The sequence below is a fragment of the Thalassophryne amazonica genome, chromosome 5 (genome assembly GCF_902500255.1).
Source record: "Thalassophryne amazonica chromosome 5, fThaAma1.1, whole genome shotgun sequence".
NCBI lineage: Eukaryota > Metazoa > Chordata > Actinopteri > Batrachoidiformes > Batrachoididae > Thalassophryne > Thalassophryne amazonica.
The window spans coordinates 78,137,731-78,157,429 of NC_047107.1; the positions used below are offsets into that span (position 1 = coordinate 78,137,731).

Sequence of the window (19,699 nt, forward strand, 5' to 3'; positions counted from 1 at the left end):
TACACAAAAATTATTAAAAACAACTTTCTATATATCTCTATCTAGACTTCTGCCACCCTTTACTCCGCGGCTTTAAACAACCTTTTTATTCACTTAACACCAATATGTTCTGTTTAAGTATGTATCTCTTCTTCACGTTAGACAGCTTCTCCGGCGCTGCCAGCAACTCATATATTATTTATTTATTTTTTTCTTAAGCTACTCTTTGAGCGTACAATATTTCATTTACTTCTACGCCTTACCGCGCCTCGCGTGCGTATCCTGTGCTTAATATATTATTTTTCACAAGCTCCTTTCTGAGCATACAATATTTAATTTATTTCTACGCCTTACCGCGCCTCGCGTGCGTATCCTGTGCCTTTCTGCACTTTCTTCTACTTTTTTCCCACTTACTGAGCTCCTCGTGAGCTTAATGTGCCTTTGCACTGAAAATATTCTCTTTTTCTTTTCTTATAAAAACTCATATTACTGTGTACTTAATTACTTATTCTTCTCCCACGCCCCACAAGCGTGTATTTGGTGCCTTACTGCACTATTTTCTGCTTCATTAACTCTCATGTATTCTGCACTAACTCTCTATTTATTTTATTTTTTTTATAGTTTTTCTCTTTTCTTAAAAAATGACGTCCTTTATTGAGCTCTTTTACTTACTGTCAGCTGTGCTACTTTGCACTTTTCTCTTTAAATCTCTTTATCACGTACGGTATTTCTACTGCGCCCCCTCAGGCGCTTATCTTGTGCACGTATTCTCTGTTAAACTCTTTTTCTCACTTATTTCACTTCAGTCTCTGTTAAACTCTTTAAATAACCTTGTATTACCTTGTATCTATTTGTCAGTATACTCCCCTAAATTAACCCCTACAGCGCATGCTATCAGCCGGCACATTAGTAACGAATTTCAACACCAATTATTCCCCAAGCATCCAGGTTAGTTCTCCATGCACTCTTTTCCGCACCAGAGTTCATGAACATTCCTGACCTTTCACTCACACAGACATTCTTTTTCCCGGGAACACACACACCTTCTGAGCATTTTATCTACAAGGCCTGATAATTTTCAATCTTATCTTTTTTAGTCTCTTATCAATTTTCTTAGTCCAGGTTCTTTTGGGTAAGAGGCAATTAAAAATATCACCTGTCAACTTGGGCGGAAATCCCGACTCACTCCTCCAGATCGTGCAGAAGTTATAAAAGGTTTCTGCTTACCTTTTAGTCGTGATCACTGTTATTTACGGTCTGGAGGGATGAGCTGGACTGCCCCAGGCTGCCGGAATGCCCCTGGACCCTCCTGAAGCTGGCTCGCCAAGTTCTGTCGTGGTTCGTCTTTAGTCTTCTCAGGATGTCGTCTTTTAGATAACACAAACTAATTGCAAGTGATATGCTAGAAAAGGACACAACACTTTAGAATAATTCAGCCTTAAGCAAGATAAAATGCACAGAGTTTTTAAGTTTATTTAAGCCTTCGACACAGAGCTTAGACAAACTGAGTCCTCTAGAGAGACTGAATATGTGACAACCGCGCTCATCTATTTATTGAAGACCCGCGGGCATCGCTCCTCCTTTGACTTTTTTATTTATTTCATTCCCAAGACATGGTTTTCTATTGGAAGCGTCTTCTAGTGAACCCTAAGCAGGTGTTAGGCCATTATTTCAATGTGACAAAAGGTCCCCATTAAAACGTGAAGGATTTACAACTGATTTTTTTAAAAGACCTTCAGCCACAGGTGCAGCTGGCCTGAGGCCCCCTGCACGTGGCCTCAGCCACAGGTGCAGCTGGCCCGAGGCCCCTGCACGTGGCCTGCGGGAAAGCACCTAAAAGGCCTTGGAAAGCCCCTGACAGACTGAATGACTAATAGAGCCCTTTTTTTTGGTTTGAACACCTGCTAGTTCAACCAGAGGACATACAGTTCGGATCAGGACACTTGATAGTTCATCATAGTTCAAATAAGGACCTAAAAATTCTTCTACACTTCCTCAGCTAAAATTCTTGCTCTGGTAGTCTGACTTCTGTCTTGACTCTAGTAGAGAAGAATAAACAGAAGTCACAAAAGCTGGAGTTTTAAACCTAAACAGACCCCTCCTACCGAGATGCAGACTGCTATAGGCTAGTGACTAAACAATAGCTCTAATTAGCACCTATTGTGCTCTAGTTTAATAGATTACAATTTGTTCATGTAAATGGGGAATCTTCTTCACAGGCTAAAGTTAATTATGGAGTTCCACAAGGTTCTGTGCTAGGACCAATTTTATTCACTTTATACATGCTTCCCTTAGGCAGTATTATTAGACGGTATTGCTTAAATTTTCATTGTTACGCAGATGATACCCAGCTTTATCTATCCATGAAGCCAGAGGGGACACACCAATTAGCTAAACTGCAGGATTGTCTTACAGACATAAAGACATGGATGACCTCTAATTTCCTGCTTTTAAACTCAGATAAAACTGAAGTTATTGTACTTGGCCCCACAAATCTTAGAAACATGGTGTCTAACCAGATCCTTACTCTGGATGGCATTACCCTGACCTCTAGTAATACTGTGAGAAATCTTGGAGTCATTTTTGATCAGGATATGTCATTCAAAGCGCATATTAAACAAATATGTAGGACTGCTTTTTTGCATTTACGCAATATCTCTAAAATCAGAAAGGTCTTGTCTCAGAGTGATGCTGAAAAACTAATTCATGCATTTATTTCCTCTAGGCTGGACTATTGTAATTCATTATTATCAGGTTGTCCTAAAAGTTCCCTAAAAAGCCTTCAGTTAATTCAAAATGCTGCAGCTAGAGTACTGACGGGGACTAGAAGGAGAGAGCATATCTCACCCATATTGGCCTCTCTTCATTGGCTTCTTGTTAATTCTAGAATAGAATTTAAAATTCTTCTTCTTACTTATAAGGTTTTGAATAATCAGGTCCCATCTTATCTTAGGGACCTCGTAGTACCATATCACCCCAATAGAGCGCTTCGCTCTCAGACTGCAGGCTTACTTGTAGTTCCTAGGGTTTGTAAGAGTAGAATGGGAGGCAGAGCCTTCAGCTTTCAGGCTCCTCTCCTGTGGAACCAGCTCCCAATTCAGATCAGGGAGATAGACACCCTCTCTACTTTTAAGATTAGGCTTAAAACTTTCCTTTTTGCTAAAGCTTATAGTTAGGGCTGGATCAGGTGACCCTGAACCATCCCTTAGTTATGCTGCTATAGACGTAGACTGCTGGGGGGTTCCCATGATGCATTGTTTCTTTCTCTTTTTGCTCTGTGTGCACCACTCTGCATTTAATCATTAGTGATCAATCTCTGCTCCCCTCCACAGCATGTCTTTTTCCTGGTTCTCTCCCTCAGCCCCAACCAGTCCCAGCAGAAGACTGCCCCTCCCTGAGCCTGGTTCTGCTGGAGGTTTCTTCCTGTTAAAAGGGAGTTTTTCCTTTCCACTGTAGCCAAGTGCTTGCTCACAGGTGGTCGTTTTGACCGTTGGGGTTTTACATAATTATTGTATGGCCTTGCCTTACAATATATAGCGCCTTGGGGCAACTGTTTGTTGTGATTTGGCGCTATATAAAAAAATTGATTGATTGATAGTTAGCACTCTCCTAATGACAGGGCAGCTGTCCCTCCTAATGATGGGATGGACACCTCTCCTGCCAGCTCCCTTGACGACTCTGTTGATAACGTGAATGACTCATTACCATGAACAAAAGACTGAAAGTGCTTTGACCTGAGTACCCCATTGTAAACAGGAGACAAAGCGTCCCCGGTTAAGGCTGGGTTACAACTGTTTCACATAGAATGCCTCCTTGACCCCTCTCTCAAACCATTTTATCTCTGTGGCTAAGATTTTAACTTCCTTGTCGTCAAATGTGTGGTTAGTGTCTTTAAGGTGGAGATGAACTGCAGACTGAGGTCCACTGGCGCCCTCTCTGAGGTGCTGGTATAGCCTTTTGTGTAAAGGTTGCTAAACAGCACAAACGTGGCATGATGGATGTACCTTAAAGCCCCTTTCACACCGGGGCTGCTCCCATTTGCTTCCTGTGGTGTCATGACGATGCAGGAATGTCTGCATCAGGTGTGCGCAGCAGGGGGCAGAGAGGAGGTGAGAACGCAGCCTGCAGGTTCTCTGCACAGAGAAGTCAGAGTGCACAGTTTGGCTGCAGACAGACTGTGCACTCTGACTTATACTTGTTGTTGTGCTGAGCTGCAGGGCTGCGCTCTGAGTTGTGTTATAGTTTATCTTTCCTCCTTTGACTGCGAGATGCACGCGCGAACGAACCGGCCTTGAGCCAGTGTTGAGATGTCTGGAGTTCTACTTGATGTTGACATGTCCTGGACTTATGTCCTTTTTGTAACTGTGATGAGAGAGTTTGAGGAGAGAAAGCAACTAACTGCCTGCAGACAATTTTTTTTCTTTTAATTGTTCACATGTGCACGCGTGAGAGAAGAAGCTGCTTCACAGTGCCTCTCTTCACCAGACAGCCCCACACAGAGAGGAGCAGCAGCTGCAATCAGCATTTTTTTTTTTTTTTTTTTTTACTGCGGCCTTTTTTTTGTAGTTTTTACTGCATTGAGTACACGGTATAAAAACAATCCTGCATGATTTATACTTCGGGAACAACGGAACACAGCAGAAGTCATAAATTGGCGTCGGGTAGCGTGGTCTTTCAAGGGTGTGGCTTCCGAGTCACACCGAGTTACGCCTCTTTGCCCTGACTTGCACTGGAACCACTTCCTTTCTGCGTCGAGCACAGGGCGCCAAAAAAATTAAACAGGTTTCATTTTTCGGCGCCGACTTGCTTCCTCCTTTGCACCCCTTGCACTGTTGTGGCGCTGAGCTGCATCGTCTCAGCACTGAGTTGCTTCCACGCGGCGTCTCCGTAATGATGCACGGTGCAACCGAAAGGGGCTTAAGGCCCCCTGACACAAGCATGTCTGATTCCTGCAATAGCGCGCACGTTGTCGTAATGATCCCACCCGCTGTAATCCCAGCTGGATGCTGTTCTTTGTTCTCCCACCTGCCACGTGCTCTGTGCTGGACGCTGTGTATATAAAATAATTATATTGTGTCCGATTAATAATTTTCTCTGCAAATTGGCTGTGGAAAATGGCTGTAATCACTTACTGAATCACAGAGGACCACTCCAGCTTCAGCCGTTCACACGCACACGCGCCTAACGAGTGGCAGAAAGCATTTTGAGCCGTCCAAAAAGGTAATTATTTTATTATTAATTATTTTACATTGTCATGGCTTGGTAAAACAGTTTTGTGTTATTTCCTTCTTGTGTGCAGCTGTTAAAGTATGTTTATAACAGATTTAACATCTTGTTATAATTCTTCAGACGAGCTGCGCTCTGATGCGATCCGCTGACATCACCACTCGCTCTGTTCACTTCTTTACTTACTCCACTTGATGAGCTGCACATTGTGTTGCCAATTAGATCGCGCCACATAGCACAACATTTATGCGTGAAAGATTTTTGAACATTTCAAAATTCTCTGTGCGCAATAGCACGCACCGACACCACTCTTACGTTCAGTCTGCGCCCGTTAAAGACGAGTTTACACTCCAGCACAACACAGGTCGTGCTCGTGTGTGAGCCAAAGGCATGCATGTGTCAGGGGGCCTTTATGCTTCATCAAGAATTATAAAGTGCACTTGGGGGATTAGTCATTTTAGTCCAACTTCACAAAAATTAACATATAGACTCAACATAGCCTGCAACTGCCAAGAAATATGCTCCCCTCCCGAATCCGAAGCACAAACTAACAGCTGACCTTGGTTTGGGTGTTCGTTAAATGATGCTTTTGGGCAGAGGTGTTAAATCCAGCTTCAGAAAGAAAAAGTCCAACCACATATTTGTTCCATCTTCACAATAAACCAGCTGATTGTAATTACTTCAGCTCTTTAGACAGGTGGATGAACTAATTATTGAAATCACCTGTTTTAGGTGCATAGGTAGAAGCAACACATGGGAGGGTTTTTACTTTCTGAAGCCGGATTTGACACCTCTGCTTTTGGGAGGCTGCGCCTTGGTTCACATAAGGGTTCACTTTGGTGTGGACGGTAAAAGGTATCCGCTGCATATTTCCTCAGTAATCGTGTATTAAGTGGACCTACTGACAGCTGCTAAAAGTGCTGACATGGTTACCATACAATATTAAACAAGACAAGAGTTTCACTCAGCATGCCTGCAACAGGGGCATCTTAGATGATCCATTAGAACGTTTCACTGCGTAACAAGCCGTATTATTCCATGTGTTTGTAATAAACATAAAAAGGGAAGGGCTCCACTTCAGTTGGACACTGAGTGGAGAAGTCGCTCAAAGCAACCACACCCACAATTATACAGAATTTCATTAATTAAAATGTCTTAAACTATGACATTAAAAAAAAATCCTAGCTTTTGAGAACAAAAGTGTTTTGTTGTTGTTGTTGTTGTTTCTTTGTTTGTTTTTGTTGTTGTTTTGTCTCAGGCTATAAACGTTTTATTTTTCCTGTAAAGTTGGGCTTTTTCAAAAATGCGCTTCAATGGGAATTTGCTCTGTTTTGGAGCCAGCCTCAAGTAGCCAGTCAAGGAACTGCACCTGGTTGGGGTCAAAATGCGAGCTGGAGTGTTGCCACCTGTGCTCTCCATGCCAAATTCTACCTGAAGAGGGGGGTGGGCCGATGCATGAGCATGGCCAATATCATGTACACTGGAATGCCAATTTCAATAAAATGTTTAATTTCATCACAATTAAAATATATCACAAATAATTCACCTGATTGTGTCACTTATTTTTTGTCCTTTTCTCATTCAATAAATGTATTCCATGTAGGGTTGGGCAATATGACCTAAAATTCATATCTGTATAAATTGAATCCCTTCACGGTTAAGTTATATATCGGGATTAGGGCTTAAACCATTCCTCGAGTAATTCGATTACTAAAATGGTTCGAGGCAAAATTCTCTGCCTTGAGGCTTTGTTTAATTTTCTGCTATGTGCGTGATACATTCACAGCATGCTCAGTTCCGCTTTTGATGCTGTGAAGCACACGCGAAGCGCGGAATGCAAAATGGACACGGAGATGGATGGAGAAGAAAACACTTAGTGGCAGGGAGTACAAAATAACTCGCAAAGAAAAGGTCAGAAACTGTTGAAAGTGTGGGCCCATTATCAATTAAACAAAAAGCAGAATACAGTACAATGCGTGTACTGCTAAATGGAATTAGCTTTCCATAACAGCACTTCTTCCATGTTACAGCACCTGAGCTGAAAACATCCGTTGTATGCATCGAACCTGCCAAGCGGACCCATCAGGTAATGTTAATGTCACACTTAGTTTTAGGCAGTGAGCCATCCAGCCATAATTTGGGCGGTCAATTTTTTAAAAATACGGCCGCAGAAATAGTGGACGGCTTGCTCAAAGCCGTCTAAAACATGATCGCGAAAGTATTATTGTAAACGGCAGAGATAACTGACTGACCGCTACATCGCTGTGTGGGAGCCCAGTCAGCACAGCAGTGCACAGCTGAACGTCTCCCTGACTCAAAGAAAGAGGGGGGGGAAGCAACCGCCATCAAAATCCTTAATTAAATAATCCAAAGCTCCTCGTCACTGCCGTTACATTCAGAAATTTACGGTTTATTTAAAGGCTTCGTGTTTCTCATGTTTGCTTGAAGGAGGAAATACACCGAGCGAGGGGGGGACAGTGGGGGGGGGCTCCACTTATTTTCACATGAAAAGTGAAGTTTTTTGCAACAGGGAACATTGCATTGCATCGCATCAAAGTGCAGGGCAAGCTTTAGTTCTGAGCATGTTGATATGCTTTCTTTTCTTCATTGCAACCACAGGCTCCATTAATGAGTTGAGCACACACACAGACACACACCAGTGTGGAGAAAAACTTTTATTGTTTATTATTATGCCTCAGTTTTATTTATTTATTTATTTTTAGTTATGCCTTCTTAAAAAGTAATGTGGAGTTACTGTTACTATTTTTTGTTTATGTTTGTACTTTAGAAAAAAAAGAGTGTAATATGGCAAAATGTTTTTGTTTTGGTCATCTTTTTTGTCATCTTTAAAATCCAGAATATGCCAGTGCCACTTAAATAGACTTGTTTCTTTCTTTAAAGAAGCAGGTACCGATGCAGTTTAGAGCTGCCACAAATGACTATTTTGATAGTCGACTAGTCAACGATTATTTTTGCGATTAGTTGGATCATAGGTAAATTGCAGCTTATCCCATTTTATCTATTGATACCATTATCGATTCTGCTTATCAATCCGATTCCTAATCGATTCTCTTATCGATACCTCTTGTGAATTTTCTGTGTGCTACAAGTAGGGCAGTCACAATTATTACAATATTCGCCAATCGCGAATATGAAAAATATTCGTGATCTGAATCATCCGAATGGTTTCCACCTGGCTGTCGCCCAGTTTCTGGCAAAATTTGATGCGGCGCTGCTCCAGTCGTTCCGTCTTTTTCCTTGAAATGAAAATCCGCCGAGCGCACAGCACGTCCCACACAAAGGCTGCTTACCAGGAAATGATGTAATCGAAAGGCGTGAAAAAGTTCACGCATGCGCACGAAGGTTCAAGGTTTGCTCATGCAAGCACACGTGATTCAAATCCATCAGGTTTTTGCAAAAATAAAAAGGTCCGATACTTTTCTAACAGACCTCGTATATGTAAAATGAAGATAAAAATAAAAATGTTGCACTATTCCCAGTTTCTCCACTCACAGAAGCCAAATGCTCTTCGAGAGTTGTGTAATTATACTACGATAGTAGAATATAAAGAAGTGGGAAAAAAAGAAAAAAATAGACAAGATAATCGTCAATCGCAATTATTTGCCTGACAATTAATTGTCTCCAGAGGTTCCTAATCGTAACAGCCCTAGCTACAAGTAGGTTTTACAGGTTTTCTATGTCAACAACATTTTGAGTCTTAAAGTAAATAAATATGAATTTGGTCACTGGAGCATTTATCTCTGGATGTAGATAGAAATAAAAACCTGTAGTTTTTGTCAAAAACATTTCCTTTCAGACATTAATGGCATGATTGTCTCTCCATATGTCTGAGCTGAGCTCAGCTGGAGTCTGCAGCCATACAGTCATGGGCTGCACTGCACGTCACCTAGGATGTCTCATGTTGGGAGGAAAAAAGTTTTGATCGATTGCAGTTTATTGTTTGTATTACAACATTTGGAAAGAGGTGTCATTTGATTTAAACGGCGATTGGCTTTGAAGTTATAAATTCCAAGCAGACGCGACTCAGTAGAGAGCGGCACAGCGTTTGGAGCAACAGAACGGAGGACGATTCTCATTTCTTTCTCCCAACAAGACAGGAGTCCCAGTTAGTCACTTTAAGCCACACAAAAGTGACTCACGATTGAGTGGCTTTGAGAGGGGATAAGAAGCGGAGTTGAGCAAAGATCCAATGAAGCAGCGGATTCAAGCACTGCTTCATTGGTTCAAGGTGCAAAGCAAATGACTCGTTGACTACTAAATTAGTTGTCGACGGTTTCAATAGTCAACGTAGTCGTGGCAACCCTAATGCAGTTATGCCACCAAAGTCTGCCAATAAAAATGTTTATTTTAAGAGGAGATGAATTGGTTGTTCATTAAACTGTAAGTTAATGAACTGTAAGTTAATGAAATTAAATTCATTTTTTATCCGATTACTTGATTAATCGCCAGAATAATCGATAGAATACTTGATTACTAAAATAGGTCTAATCAATAACTGCAGCCATAATCGAGATATAAACTTAAGTGTGAAAAAATAAAAACAGATATAATGTAATTTTTGAGAACATTTATTGCACAGATTTCAAAACTACAGCTACAGTTTACCAGAAGGTACATCTAAGATGTTTTGGTGAAAGTTGGGTCAGTGGCTGAAGTTTCATCTGTTGAACACTAGATGGTAGACCCACTCTGAATACATGAAGTGTTTTCAGGTAAGTCACTGGCGCCTTTCCTCATTTACAAATCTCAACACGAAACCACCAAAAACGTTAATAAAAATAATTATATTTGAAGTCAGTCTGGGTAAATTGTTGTTACCTGGCTGATTTTGTTTTTCTAATCCAGTTTAAAAAATCCTTGTTATTTAATGTGGTGCTTTCTCAAATGTTTGATTCAGGTCGCGATGGAGGGTCCACCTTCGCCCAGAGCGTCCACTGAAATAAATTAACAAAGGCTTTGCAAATATCAGCAACAGAACTGCTAAGTGCGGAAGACATTCAGGCATCTCACAAACTCACATGAACACTTGTCTCAGTTCTCAGCTCAGAACACAATAGAGTTTGTTTGCTATGGGTGATGAATTTTAAATTTAGATTAAATCTTTTGGTATCATCCACATTCAAAACATTCTACCCCTTTTTGATTCAGATTTTACTTTGACGTTTTGTTGAATAGATATTTAAGTTTTTTTTTTTTTTGTTTTTTTTTTTTCTTTCAGCGTAGTTTCATGTTTTTATCCAAGGCCAGAATATGGCCATTGGGTATTGTGAAGACTTTGTGTCCGTCTGTCCATCTGTCTGTGCTCAACATAAGCCCAGTCCTATTATGGCCAGGGTCATCAATTTTACAGGGGACATTCTTGGGATACAGACCTTGGACTATTTAAAAGATGGCTAAACTTGACCTATTCTAAGGAGTTAAAAGGTCACATTCTTTCTACACACTTTCATTGATTACATGCTCATACGGCAGAGGGTATTTTAGCATTGCGTTATAATTTCGTATTGATAGCACATGTGAAAGTGGGCACCGTCTTGACAGACACGTCTAAGGAATATTTCATAGGACTAGTGGGAGGTTGCCCCTTGGCAAAAAAAATTCACTTGGGTGACTTCTGCTGTAGTTGTCCAGAGACTTTTTGTCATCAAAGCTGTTCTCTGCACTCACTGTAGGTTCAGTGTTATAAGGTTGTCTCACTAATAATGGTCTACAAATGTTTCAGCTAACATACTTTCGGTGTGTCTTCTCTTCTAGGCCAAGTCAAGGTGTTTCGAGCAATGTACACCTTTGAGCCCAGAACGGTAATGCCTTTTACTTTAAGAATAGATTCCACAATCCACAAAAAGAAATGGCGTGTGTGCGTGTGTGTGTGTGTGTGTGTGTGTGTGTGTGTGTGTGTGTGTGCGTGCGTGCGTGCGTGTGTGTGTGTGTGTGTGTGTGTGACTTCTGTACATATGTACTATACACAGCAGTGTAACGTGTAAGGAAAAAAAAGTTTAAAGCTATCATGACTCAGATTAGCATGTAAAATTCAGATGTAGTAATTAATATAGAAAGGTTTTTGACAGAATATTCTTCGAGCGAATTCAAAATAAGATTTAACCATTATTTATTCTTAAGTCTCAAGTTATCTCCTGTTGGATCTGAACTTCTTCCATTTACGGATGATGGAGGCCACTGTGCTTATTGGGACCTTCAAAGCAGCAGAAATGTTTCTGTACCCTTCCCCAGATTTGTAACTCCAGACAATCCTGTCTTGGAGGTCTACAGACAATTCCTTTGACTTCATGCTTGGTTTATGCTCTGACATGCACTGTCAACTGTGGGACCTTATATGTAGACAAGCGTGTGTCTTTCTAAATCATATCCAATCAATTGAATTTACCCCAGGCGGACTCCAATTAATCTGTAGAAACATTTCAAGGATGATCAGTGGAAACAGGATGCACCTGAACTCAATTTTGAGCTTCATGGCAAAGGCTGTGAATACTTATGTACGTGTGATTTCTTAGTTTTTATTATTATTATTATTATTATTATTTTTATTATTATTCATTTATTTATTTATTAATTTATTTATTTATTTATTAATAAATTTGAAAAAGTCTCAATCTTTTTTCACATTGTCATTATAGGCTTTTGTTTGTAGAATTTTAAGGGGAAAAAATGAATTTCATCCATATTGGAATAAGGCTGTAACATAACAAAATGTGGAAAAAATTAAGCATGCTGTGAATACTTTCCAGATGCAGGGAGTGTATGTATGTATGTATGTATATACACACACATACATATACATATACACCCTGCATCTGGAAAGTATTCACAGCATGCTTAATTTTTTCCACATTTTGTTGTTACAACCTTATTCCAAAATGGACAACACAAATTGAAAAACGTGGACATGGTTAATGTGGCATCAGTGCATTTGAGCCTAAGTGTTATTTTTTTATTTTTTTATTTTACCGGTATTTTAGAGAGGAAAGGGGCCATGAGAATACATCAGACCGCTTATATTTTATTTTATTTTTGGCGTAGAAGGACATTCCTAAAAGCATTTTGGCCAAAGACTTTGTAAATATGCAATCATCATACCATTTTGTCTTTACCCAAAGGTTATACTGTTGCGGCGTGGTTACACTTCACTTTTCCCCCTCTACACTTTCTGAGGTGGCACTACGCATTCTGACATCATTGTACGAGTGGCATGTCTGCTTGAACAGATATAACAAGATTGTAGTCTTCATGAAAAAAATGGGCACATATTATAAACACATTTTATTGAGAAGTCAGATTCTGTCAGTACTAAATGTTGATGTTTTCCTACTTGGATCTCGGCTCATTCAACAGATATGAAAAAGGGTGACAATGAAAAGCACAGTTTAGACAAACTGAATAAATAGACTTGAATCAGTCTTAACTAGGGATGGGTATTGATAACATTTTATATATCGATTTGATTCCTTATCGATTCCCTTATCGATAACTCTTGTGAATTTTCTGTGTACTAAAAGTAGGCTTTACAGGTTTTCTATGTCATCATTTTATTAAGTCTTAAAGTAAATGAATATGAAATTGGTTATTGAATCCTTAAACTCTTGACATAAATAAACTCTACATGGTGGGTCCTTGATCTCTGGACATGGATAGAAATAAACAAAATCGGTAGTTTTTGTCAAAAGCATTTCCTTTTGGACATTATTGGCATGAATCTCACTCCATACCTCTGAGCTGAGCTCAGCTGTGCTGCACGTCAGCATCAATGTAATTCATAAAGAACGGATGACTTCTCATTTTGGGAGGAAAAAAATTTTTTTAGTCGATTGCAGTTTATTGTCTGTATTACAACATTTGGAAAGAGATGTCATTTGATTTAAACGGTGATTCACTTTGAAGTTATTAATTCCGACGGACTCTGTCTCGGCAGAGAGCGACAGTGTTTGGACCGATACAAACGGAATGGAGGACGATTCTCGTTGCTTGTCTGCAACAAGTCAAGAGTCCAGTTAGTGACTTTAATCTGGACAAAAGTGACTCATGATTGACTTATTTTAAATAGCTTTGAGAGGGGTTAAGAAGCGGACTTGCTGCTTCTGAAGAGCAGTGAATCAAAGAACCAACAAAGCAGCGGATTGAAGCCCTGCTTCATTGGTTCAAGCTTCAAAGCGGAGTCGTGCTGCAGAAGCGGTTGATTACAGACCCGCTGCAGGGTCTGTAATCAATGTAGAGAAGTGATCATTTTCCCGACTAACACCCTCAAAAACAATGATCGCTCTGAAGGACCGATAAGGGAATCGTTGAGGAAAAAAGGCCATTGATGTTGGTGGGTCGAATCATTTCTTAACGAGCCGGTTCCTGATACCCAACCCTAATCTTTACACTTGCAAATGAAGGACGGGTGTCCTCTGTGCAAAACAGTTAGTTCTCATGAAACGGAGTAATCCTGTCTTAAAACAATATAAAGTGCTGTACTAAAGAGTTTAGGGCCTGATGTATTAGGATCCCATATAAGGAGGAGCACTAAATTGCATGGGCAAACATTTGTGCATTGGGCTGGAGATAGTTTTGCAGGTATTTTACCTAGAGTAAATGTGTAATTGGTAGTAGGCAGTAATGTGACGTAGACGGCAGTATGTAAATGAAGATTTTGCTTTTTTCCATGGCTGTAAGCACAAATTGAAATGAAATCGGCCACTTCATTTACATACTGGATGCAGATGCAAGGCACCTTTTTATCCAGATATATATGGAAGGCAACTCAGTACTCGAATAACAGTATGTTTTATTATTGAAGTGCACAGTAACACACAGTAGAATACACTTGCAGCATGTACAGATGTGTGTGCATTATCCACATATACACCTGTACGTGCTGCACACATAGTTTGGAGTCTGTGAGGGATGAGGGGCAGCTGTCTCGAGCACACAGGTCACTGTGTGCAATGCTGGAACACACGGACAGCTGTCTGTGTGCCATCAGAACACACAGCTTTCACTGTCAGAACGCACACATACTGTGCACGGACGTCTGTCTCATCCCACATACACCCTGAGATGTGGGTGTGTGTTTATTTGTGTGACACAATGTGACACTGAAATGGTCACGAGTTTCACCAAAATGTCCTCTTTTCAACACACGTGATAAACCGTTAAATCTTAAAATATGTCAGATGTGTACAATTAATTATTTTTCTGTGTTCTGCATTTGAGGAAGTAGTAATCTCTGTGCTGCTGGAACAGCAGTCTGTGAACAGTAAATTACTGCCAAGGCCTCAAAGGCGTAAATACAAACGCAGTCAGCACCCACTACATTTCCTTTTGACTTCTTATAAATCATGTTCTGTGTGTGCAAACATCACCTATTTGCATGTTTCCTACCAGAATTTTTAATACTCATCTGGGCAAACCCCAAATTGCATTTATGAAGGCACACAAGCTAATTGGGCAGTACACACTATTTTGCACATTTGAAAGATGCAGTACTTGGTGCTTTCTGTTTGCAAGTGCAGTGGCATTTTTACACTCACAGACCTTTACTAAATCAAACCTTTTATGTAAAATTAGAATCTCTGCTAAGTATCTGTATAATTAATTTGTATTTATAATTAAATACAAATGAGTGAAGTCTGTGTCCACTGTTCATCTCTAATGAAAAATACTCAGGTGATAAGTCTACTTATTATATGGCTGTGATGCTATGTGTGCTCTGATTGGCTGATGTTTTTTCATACCCAGACCAGTTACCATGACAGATGGTCCGCAACACGTATTTGCTTTACTTACCAAGAAGCAAAAAAACACAATTAGAAAATCAAAGTTCAACATAAACATACTCGTACTCCATAAATATCTAAACGGCATCTGCCAAAACACACGGATTGAAAGCTGACCAGCTAATGACCGGACCATCTGTTAGCAAGTTCTTCATGGAGGTGAAGTGAGCAGGTCTGACTACAAGCCGTCAGCAGCTTTCATATTTGGGCAATACTGTAAGCTTGTGTGTTTGTTTGTTTATTTATAAAGAAATTATTAACCTTGCTTGCTTGGTCTGTACGGAGATATCAAACCTTCCCGTGTTTCGCTACCGCTCTGTCTGTACTGACAACACATCGGTCTGATGTTTCCCCATACAGACCTTGCAGTCGGTTAATAATCCTTTAGTATTTTCTTTTCAGGATTAAGACCATACAACATTAATTTTGTGTTGAAGACAGAAATGTGTATCAATGCAGATCTAAATGAAAGGCATCATTGGACTGTTGTATACTCTGCACACTCTACACACCATGAAATAAATGTACAGGTAAATATACTGTACACATATATATCTGTGATGGTGTTTTTGAAAGTATATGACTTCATCATATGACTTCGGTGTGACTTTATGAAGTCATTCATACCAATCAGTTACAGAAATGTTCCTGATCAGTATATGGTTTTAGATCATCCATCTAGGCTTCTTGGTTATTTTTCTCAGGCCATGTTTTCTTTGACCCTGACCTTTGACCAAACTACTCAAAAATCTGAATACCTCTAAATGGCTGTCCAAGCAATAAAGTTTGAAAGAAATTGGTCCAGCTGTTTTTGAGTTATCTTGTGTACAGTTACAGACACATATGGCAATGAAAACAGTACCCTGCTTCACTAGTTGACCAGCATGCAGGGTAACAAGGCACAGGTTTGAGAATACTATAATGAGCTTCCAGCTGACTGTAACATTGAGATTTCCTTTTTTCCCCTGCAGCCGGAGGAGCTGTACTTTGAAGAAGGAGACATCTTGTACGTCTCTGATACAGTAAGTGTGATTGTGGACAATCTTGTGGACTTTAGATCCAGTTTGAATTGGCACTTTTTCTTCCTCTTTTTGTTTAGAATGTCAGAGTTGCAGTTATGTTCTTTTTTTATTTTTCCCCATAAGCATTTAGTATTTTCAGTCTTGTGTCCATGTCATTTTCAGTCTTACTCATTAACATTTCAAATTCACACTTTAGCTTGTCTTTTTTGTTGTTGCTGTTTTTACTGTCCTTTTTCTTGTCTGTTTGATTTTTAGATACAAGAAACAATGATTCTACAGATGTTTGCATGTACACATTGTAGGCATGGATGTCATGGCAAATGCTGATAATGTCAATGATTTCTTTACACTTCTTTTTTGGGGTGGGGCGAAAGTGGGGATACAGCATACATCTTTAATGGCAAAAATGATCTTTTTTTTTTTTTTTTTTTTTTTGGCACACAGTTTAGCATAGTGGATAAGGAGCTGGTTCCTCCTCCAAGTTTTGGATTTCTAATATCTCGAGGTCTTGTTCTTGAATGGTGTGAATTGGACCGTGAGGTCGATAGACGGATTGGGGCTACATCTGATGTTCTACAGATGCTGTACTGGAAGGAGGAGTTGAGCCGGAATGTGAAACTCTGTGTGCTAGTGGATTTACGCTCCTGTTCTCACCTATGGTACCATGAATTTTTGATAACGATCAACAGAACAAGGTCATGGATACAAGCGGCATAAATGAGATACCTTTGTCAGGTATCCGAGCTTACACTCAGGGAGAGGGTGACAACCTCGAACATGCAGAAGATGCTCGGAGTAGAGGTGCTGCTCTTCACTTAGAAAGGAGCCAGCTGAGACAGTGCAGGCATCTTGTGATGATGCCCCCTAGTTGTCTCCTTAGGGAGTCTCCCAGGCATGTCTATCTGTGATGTGACCCCAGGGAAGACCCAGGAAGAGTTGGAGGGCTTGGACAAGGATAGGGAAGTGTGGGATGAGCTGCTTGGTCTGCTGTCGCCATGACCTGGATGTGGCAACAAAATGATTGAGGTTTTTTTTTTTTCTTTTTCAACACAGGATTAAAAATAAACCTAGTCCCACTGAGGTTATGTATTAACTTATCAGTGATCATGATTGATTGCAGCTGTTAATTCGCACGTACCAACATTTACCAAAAAAAGTTTGGCTGACAGTACTTATTGGATTGACCAATACGGTGGGAAAGTTCGAGGAGCTCATTGCAGATCTGAGAAAGACGATCGCGGAGTTGCATGTCAGTAAAGTCTCTTGGCAACCATTTTAACTGCAGATTCCAAGTACAGTTGTGCTCAAAGGTTTACATACCCTGGCAGAATTTTGCTTTTTTGGCCATTTTTAAGAGAATATGAATGACAACACAAAAACTTTTTTTCCCACTCATGGTTAGTGGTTGGGTGAAACCATTTATTGTCCAACAACTGTGTTTCCTCTTTTTAAATCAAAATAACAAGAGAACTACCCAAATGACCCTGATCCAAAGTTCTTAATAGTGTGTATTGCCCCCTTTAACATCGACAGCTTGGAGTCTTTTGTGCAGGGTCGGACTAGGAACGAATTTCGGCCCTGGCATTTTTCCTCTGGACCAGCCCACTATTGGCCCGACGAACACACCCCCAAACACGCACACCCACCCGTCCATACCGAGCCCCCAATGAACAAATACTATACACCTAAACACCATGAACACACACCTAAACACACACTTTCACTGTCATTTCACCTTGATCATAGTACAAAACGGAAGCAAAAGCACACAAGCGGAAAAAAGCTTTTGTGTCTCCAAAGTGTGTGTGAGTGAGAGAGAGAGTTCTATAATGATTATGCTATATAATGCTAACGAGAAGCTAACCACTGCTAGGATTCACACAGCGGCAAATTAAGAAGCTGAAGTCCGTAGCTGTTGCATTTAAAGACTAACAAAAGTAAAGCACAGTTAATAAAGATAAAAGAAACGATTCCAACCTTGTAGTCAGTAGAAGAGCGGAGAGAAGTCCAGGCGCCGAGGAGTCAGTCCATTCACTGGGGCGGGAGCGGCCGCCTGCTCTTCCTGCAATCTGATTGGCCACCCTGTATGCTTCTCCAATTGTCATTGGCTGTTGGTCATGTCAATCATTGTGCTCGATGTAAGTCACCGTTGTGTGATCAAACGGAAACAAAACTGAAACCTAGAATAAGACTGCGCCATGTATGAAACACTACAGAACTTTTATTTTGACACAAATTCAGGAAGTGGTTCTGCAGCTGCGCCGATTAAATGCTGTAGCTTCACCGATCACGGACTTTTCTCGTGTTGACAGCAGCGCGCGGTTCGAGAACACTGTATTTCCATAATCTCTATAAATATGGGAGGGCCGGCCCACGTACGTCTAAACGTGCAGCGGCCCACCGGGCAAATGCCCAAAATCACAGATTACCAGTCCGAGCCTGCTTTTGTGGTAGTTTTGGACAAGGCTCTCATGGTAAAGCTGCCACTGAATTAGAGCTGAAACAACTAATCAAGTTAATCGATTAAAATCGATTATTAAAATAGTTGTCAACTAATTTAGTCATCGATTAGTTGCTAAAAAACTTTGTTTTACCGCAAATGTTTCATTTCTTCCATATAATCAACCGAGCTTTGCTTTGAATCTTGAACCAATGAAGGAGTGCTTCGAGCTGCAGCTTCGTTGGTTTCATTTGTTTTATTTCACTTTATCTTAATTTTTCCCCACTAATACCCTAAAGAGCATATGTCTGTGAGGGATATTTACCTTTTTTATGTTAAACTGGCCTGTTATGGTCTTCTGAAACAGTTAATAGATGTATTCTATGCTAACGCCAATGCTAAAGCCTTAGCATGTCTATGCCGTTTTCAGTGTTAAAGTTAGCATTAAGCTGCTGGCATTTCAGCATATTTGTGCATTTGTTTTCTGTATAATAATTAATGGCTCCGCATTTGTTGTTGTAAAAGTGTCAAATGTATTACAAATTATATTTTTAATTTAATTTTATTTATATATTAATAATAATAGCAACAATAATAATAGTAATAATAACTAATAATGCTACAATACAATTTTAGAGAAAGAGACACGAGTCACATGTGTCATTGTGAAATGACCACATAGTTTACAAGTTATACAGAGAATATTGCACATATAATGAGTCAGGCTACAGTTTTTGATTTAGGTTTTATGGTTAACTGGTTATGCTAATTGCTCATTTGCAGCAACAAAAATACCTCTTTTTTGACCATATATTTTATAACATTTATATGTTTCAATGTTGTTTTACGGCAACTCAGCACTTTGATAAAGCAGTGCCATCTGAAATAATTATTTTTGTTCTTTATTATTTAAATGCAACACTTTTGGTTTTGCTCCCATTTTGTAGGAGATGAACTCAAAGATCTAAAACTTTTTCCACATACACAATATCACCATTTCCCTCAAATATTGTTCACAAACCAGTCTAAATCTGTGATAGTGAGCACTTCTCCTTTGCTGAGATAATCCATCCCACCTCACAGGTGTGCCATATCAAGATGCTGATTAGACACCATGATTAGTGCACAGGTGTGCCTTAGACTGCCCACAATAAAAGGCCACTCTGAAAGGTGCAGTTTTATCACACAGCACAATGCCACAGATGTCGCAAGATTTGAGGGAGCATGCAATTGGCATG

At 40.0% G+C, this 19,699-nt stretch overlaps 1 protein-coding gene across 1 annotated transcript in view; it reads left to right on the top strand.

The window, feature by feature from the left end:
* ostf1 (osteoclast stimulating factor 1) overlaps window positions 1-19,699 on the top strand; it is a 73,718-nt gene that overhangs the window by 41,975 nt on the left and 12,044 nt on the right. Inside the window, exons 2-3 of the mRNA XM_034170603.1 lie at window positions 10,981-11,027; window positions 15,971-16,021. Coding sequence (XP_034026494.1) covers window positions 10,981-11,027; window positions 15,971-16,021 — 98 coding nt within the window. The remainder of the gene's footprint in view (window positions 1-10,980; window positions 11,028-15,970; window positions 16,022-19,699) is intronic.